The 5,608-nt window shown below is 36.8% G+C and overlaps 1 protein-coding gene across 1 annotated transcript in view; it reads right to left on the bottom strand.

Annotated features, from left to right (window-relative positions):
- LOC106955290 (short transient receptor potential channel 5-like) overlaps window positions 1-5,608 on the bottom strand; it is a 65,482-nt gene that overhangs the window by 43,170 nt on the left and 16,704 nt on the right. The window contains exons 3-4 of the mRNA XM_015045394.1: window positions 4,142-4,340; window positions 1,240-1,379 (exon numbers count right to left, since the gene is read on the bottom strand). Coding sequence (XP_014900880.1) covers window positions 1,240-1,379; window positions 4,142-4,340 — 339 coding nt within the window. The remainder of the gene's footprint in view (window positions 1-1,239; window positions 1,380-4,141; window positions 4,341-5,608) is intronic.

Here is a 5,608-nt window from a genome sequence, read left to right as displayed (position 1 = left end):
TTAGACTCAGATTTAAAAGCTAAGGTTGTTGCTTTCTTTAGGAGTGGCTTGGCACACAAGCAAATACTCTGGTAAACAAATGAAGACATTATAAAGGTCTCAATATCTTATCAAGCTAACAGCTAGCTATGGTCAAGCTAACAGAACCAAACCAACAAAATGGTCCCGTTAGCTGCAACCAAGCTATTACTAACTTGGTTACAGCTAAACTAGTCAAGCTAACAGCTATGTATCATCAAGCTATAACAGATAATTATGGTCAAGCTAACAGGACCAAGTTAACAGCTATTACTAACTTGGTTATAGCTAAAGGAGTCAAGCTAACAGCTACTTACCATCAAGCTGTAACAGCTAATTATGGTTAAGCTAACAGAACCAAACCATAACAGTCAGCTATTATTAGCTTGGTTACAGCTAGTAGCTACTTATTGCCAAGTTGACAGCTACTAGCAGTCAGATTTACAGCTAACTAGTCAACATAAAAAATTAAATGATCTTAGAAATCAAGCTAAGAGCTAACGCATACAGATGAAAAGCTACTTTAAGTCAAGCTAAAAGCTAACAGATTCTAGCTTGGCTATTTATAGGTATTCTGATAGCCACTCAGTGATAGGAAGATACAGGAGTAAGTTTATAATTCTCTTAACCTCCTAAAATAAGTTAATCTCAAAATCTGATAGTTTTTGAGATTAAATGATTAAAGCTAACAGGTAACCATGATTTTTTTTTACTTCTCGTCAGCTTTGTACAAGAAATTTTGTTATATTATCATTATTTTGTCAAATGAACAATGTCCAAATTGCTGTGTTTTTATTGGCTGCTATTTAAAACCTATTTATTTAGCATCGTTTATACTTGAAAACCTGCACACAGCTTTTATAACCAATTATGAGTGCCCTAATTAGGACTTAATTTGTATGCAATAGTTCTTTACAACTGAAAATGAGTCTGCAAGCTATCAGTGTTATTTTCTCACGTCTCATGTCATTGTTGTGTTATAATTTGCATTACCAACAGATAAACACGGCTCTATTGTTCTGGCTATGGAGAAATAGTTCATCTCCCCTTTACTGCGCAAACAAACCAATTGCAACCATTTATATCTGCCAGCTGCCTGTTGTTCCATCACTGCCTGATTACACAGTATTGCCACAATCGCTCAGTTTTATTGCACTTCCAGATCTTCAAACATTAATAGCCTCGTGATTTTCTCGTCTATCACGGTGCCAGACGTTTTACCTTGACATAAGCCACTATCTTCAGAGAAATGGTGGCCAGGTAGAGGGAGTTCATGGCAAAGTCCATTAGGTTCCACCAGTCATGGATGTACTCTGTGAATCCCCCATCCCACATCTCCTTGATCTCTGCCCAGATAAAACCTGAAACACACAAGCAGACACATCCCGACATCGCTGGCTGTTCATACATCAATGTGTTCCTCTTTCAGCAGACACAGGTCATTAAGCAGGGAGCGAGCATCTTTGTTCCCTATGACTGACTTTACATCAAGCCAAGCTTTACTCTAAATTATTCAGAAGACGTTTCCTCGCTGGAATAAACAAGAGTTTAAGGCTACGATAAGAGAAGTGACCTTGGTTAGCTTGGTTGAACCCTTAAGTCTGATATCAATCCCTCTGGTGAGTTTGGTTCTGTGACACATCGGCTCTGTGGCTTTTCAGTGACCCGAATTTTCAGACTGGCTTGACGTGCAAATCTAAATATTTCAGCAGCCGCAGTTATGCCAAACCAAGAGGTTGTACTGCAAAAACACAAAATCTTACCAAGTATTTTTGGTTTAGTTCTAGTGCAAATATCTAAGCACACTTGAAATATGACTAACTTATACGTAATTTTTCTGCTAAACATAGTTTTGTCTTAAGTAAATAAATTCTTAATATTGTTGAAAAAAGTAGTAGTTTCATTGGCAGATTATTTCACTAACAGCAAGATATTTTTCCCTTGTTATAAGTTCATTTATCTGCCAATAGAGCTAGCACTTCTCCTTGTTATCATCACTTACTGGTAAAGTATACATATTAAAAATTTAAAATGTCAGCATTTATTCAGGTGGACTTAATTTTTTTTTATTTTTTAAATCAAGGCAAATATTTGGTTAGAAAATATCCAGAGTAATTGGTCAAGTCCTATGTTTTCAACTACTGCAACATAAATACAAAAATGTCAAACTAATTTAGTTTTATTCACTGTTCGCTGCAATGATGGAAACAATCATGGGAACTTTAGCAAGAATGCATCCGTAACTTTGAATAAACTGTTCTGATTTATAAAAAACATGTGAAATTTGACAAAATCTTCTCAGGCCTAATGGTGTAAAAATGGTAGTAGTTGATTTGACGATTTTTATGCTTTCTTCAGGTACAAGCAATAAATTAAAATGCAACATTTTCATATTTTTAAAGTGGTTTTGCCATTTTTCCCCCACACAAATTATAATGTTTGCCTCCATATCAAACAAATTTTATGGCGTTTTGTGAATTCATCAAAAAAAAAAAAAACTACAGATGGAATATCAGCTTTCATTCTTTATGAATTTCTCAATAACTTGACATATTCCCCGTTTAGTCTAAGTCGGTTTCTAAAGTAGAAGGAAGTGTATGAAGTGACGCAGAGCAGCAGATGGTTTTATATTTTTCAGAATGATTACAATCAGGATTTGGAAATGATTGGTGTCAGCGCTTTGAGAGAAAGAAGACGGAGATGTAATCATTTATTTTTCACACCTGCCCACTCGCACCCACTCACCACCTCCCCCACGTGCTCCGACCACACACATCCGCACCACTTAAGCCCACAGATATCTCTGAATGATTAGCAATCAGCCACAGAAAGTAACCTGGGATGTTTCTGTTTTATGGAGAGGAGACAGTTTGGCTGTTTGTTTGGGTGTGAATCGTTCAAATTTATCTGTAAGATCTATTTTTATTACAAAGACTTTGAAACATTTATTCAAGTGTTGAACTATAGGTTTCTTTTTGTTGGATTACATTATTGTAGGATTTCACAGAAATGGGTCCGAATAACTGACCAATTCGGACCTGCGTTGGAAACTTTTGATAGCTGCTTTGACGAGATTTGTATTTGATAAGATTTGGATTTGATCACAGCTGAATATAAGAATTTAAGATTATAAGAATGTGTGGCTATGTTCTTCTACGTACAACAAAAATGATGCTGATAGTTGTTTTGGTTCGAGTATTAAAGACAAAGTTTTCAGAACCTTGTTACGTCTGACTGACTTTTGGGGTGATTTCAGACCTGATAGTCCAGTACATTTGGTTTGATTGGGAAAAAAATTGCAACACTTGCTACCTTGCCAGCTGGAATCAAATGCTTTCAGTAACCTGTTCCCTTCCTGGCCCGTGGGGGCACTGCACCAAGGATCAATGGAGGAAACAACCTGAAAAACTCTGAAGAAGACTTACATGCAACTTCCTACTTCAAAAAAATGGAAACAAAAGTAGAGCGCCATCAAATTTTAGCAGTTGTAGGATTTTTATTTTGTCTTTGGGAAAAGATAAGAGCAACTTCTCCTGCTGGTGCTACAAACAAACGTTTGTTTTGGTTGTATTCACCCAGAATGCCTTGCACTATAGTCTGTTTCTTGTTCCAGTCCGCTTGGCATTCACATAAGCATTCAAACTGCATCAGAATTCACTTAAACTGAATCAAGATCTGGGTTTTCAGACAGACCAGAGTTCACTTCTTGTGTCACACAAACACAATTCCTGACAAGTGACAGACAGAATTTTTATTAAGGAAGTTGTAGTTTAATTATTGATAACCAGACATGCAGCAGATGATCAACTGAACAATTCTGATTACACATTCACACTTCAACAAACAAACTCGACTTTCTACTGAGTTCAGTCAAAGCGGACTAAACATGGCTGCTGTGAAAAATGTCAGCCATCAAAAAGACCAACAAACTAAAGAAATGTTGACCAAGACAACCTTAAAAGCTTAGAAGGAAGTCTGAGAGTTGAGAAGTATAAAAGATAATGAGTTCGTATTTAAGAGTTTGCCCTTTTGTAGCTCGAACACATTAGAAATGAAATGCACCACGGGGACGAATCATTTGTTCTGAATTAACTCCGGTGTGACATTAATACTCTGAACTCACCCAGCACCCAGGGAAGGATCATCCACTCCACGATGGTGGGTGGGGGTCCCTGCATGTGCAGGTTGGTGCGGGCGATGTGCTGCGACGCCAGCAGCAGGAGGAAGAGGAAGGTCAGGTAGGACGCGGTGTGGCAGATGAACTTGATGAAGGGTTTCTTGATGAAGCGCCCCAGAGCGCTCTTTGGGGCCAACAGGTAGATCTGAGGAGGCGGGAAAGAAACACAAGCCGGTTGGATGGTGAAGAACATGGCAAACAAAAACAAAACAAAGAGTCCTCCCCCCCCCAAAAAAAGAACGGCCCTGCAGAGGATGGTGAGGGGAGCTCAGAAGGCTGTTGGAGTCCCAAAGTTACAATGCAAAAAGCTTGTTTTATGTCAATAATTCCTTAATACTGATGAAATTCCACTGGCGCTGTTACCTAGCAACCCCAGCCAAGCCCAGGCGGTCACCTAGCAACCAAGTTCTAGTTCCACTGGCAGATTATTTCACTTATAACAATAAAATTTCCCCCTGTAATAAGTGAAATAATCTGCCAAAAGAACTAAGGTACATTTACTCAATTACATTTACTTGAGTAACGTTTTTTGAAACTTTGACTTTTAGTTTTATTTTAACCTTTTACTTTCAGACGAGTAATTTTAATATGAGGTATTTCTTCTCTTGTAAGAGTAAAATTTCTGTCCTTTACCCACTGAATGAATATGACCAAATTTCATTTTAACTTTCTTTACACATCTAGGTCAAGTTAGAGATTCAGAAATAAAAATCTGCAATCAGTTAAGATGACAAGAAAAATATACATACAGCCTTTATAATGCTAAAACATTTTATAGTTTTATTTTTCAGATTTACTCCGTTTTCAACTTGAGTCATTAAAATGTCCAGAAATCAGCAAAAAACCTTCATAGAAAGACATTAAATTAAATTACAACATTTCACCTAATTAGATAATAGATAAATATCTCTTCATCTATTTTTTTCCATCTCATAGCAGAAAAAAAATATTTTCAAACATTTTTAGCAATTAGAAAAGTTGTTAGTGGATGAAATTGGTTGAAAAACTCAATCAGCCTTTTCAATCAGTGCTGAAATCCCATTTTGTGTCCTCTAACATTGAAGAAATTGCAAGCTTACAAGGTTTTACAAATTATGCATGTTAAGTAGTTTGTATTAAGCATAAATTAAGCAACAGGAATGAATTTGGTTTACATGTCGCTCCAGACTGGTCGTGCTGGAAACTGAAACAAAAAGCAGCTTGAGGAACCAGACGATGTTTACATGATTTGTCAAAACCCTGATGTGCAGATCAGGAAGATTACACGACTTTAAACACTTTGACTACATTAATTACTCTCATCAACATTACAGCCAGAGCCAAATTAACTCAACTGAACCAGATTGGTTTGCTCCTATGCGAGTCTGCATGTTTATTTCCGAGTGACGTAAAAAAAAAAAAAAAAAAAAAAAA

The sequence above is a fragment of the Poecilia latipinna genome, unplaced genomic scaffold, assembly GCF_001443285.1.
Source record: "Poecilia latipinna isolate Pla-1442-1.1 unplaced genomic scaffold, P_latipinna-1.0 Scaffold724, whole genome shotgun sequence".
In the NCBI taxonomy this organism is placed as follows: domain Eukaryota; kingdom Metazoa; phylum Chordata; class Actinopteri; order Cyprinodontiformes; family Poeciliidae; genus Poecilia; species Poecilia latipinna.
This window is presented reverse-complemented; position numbering and strand designations above follow the sequence as displayed.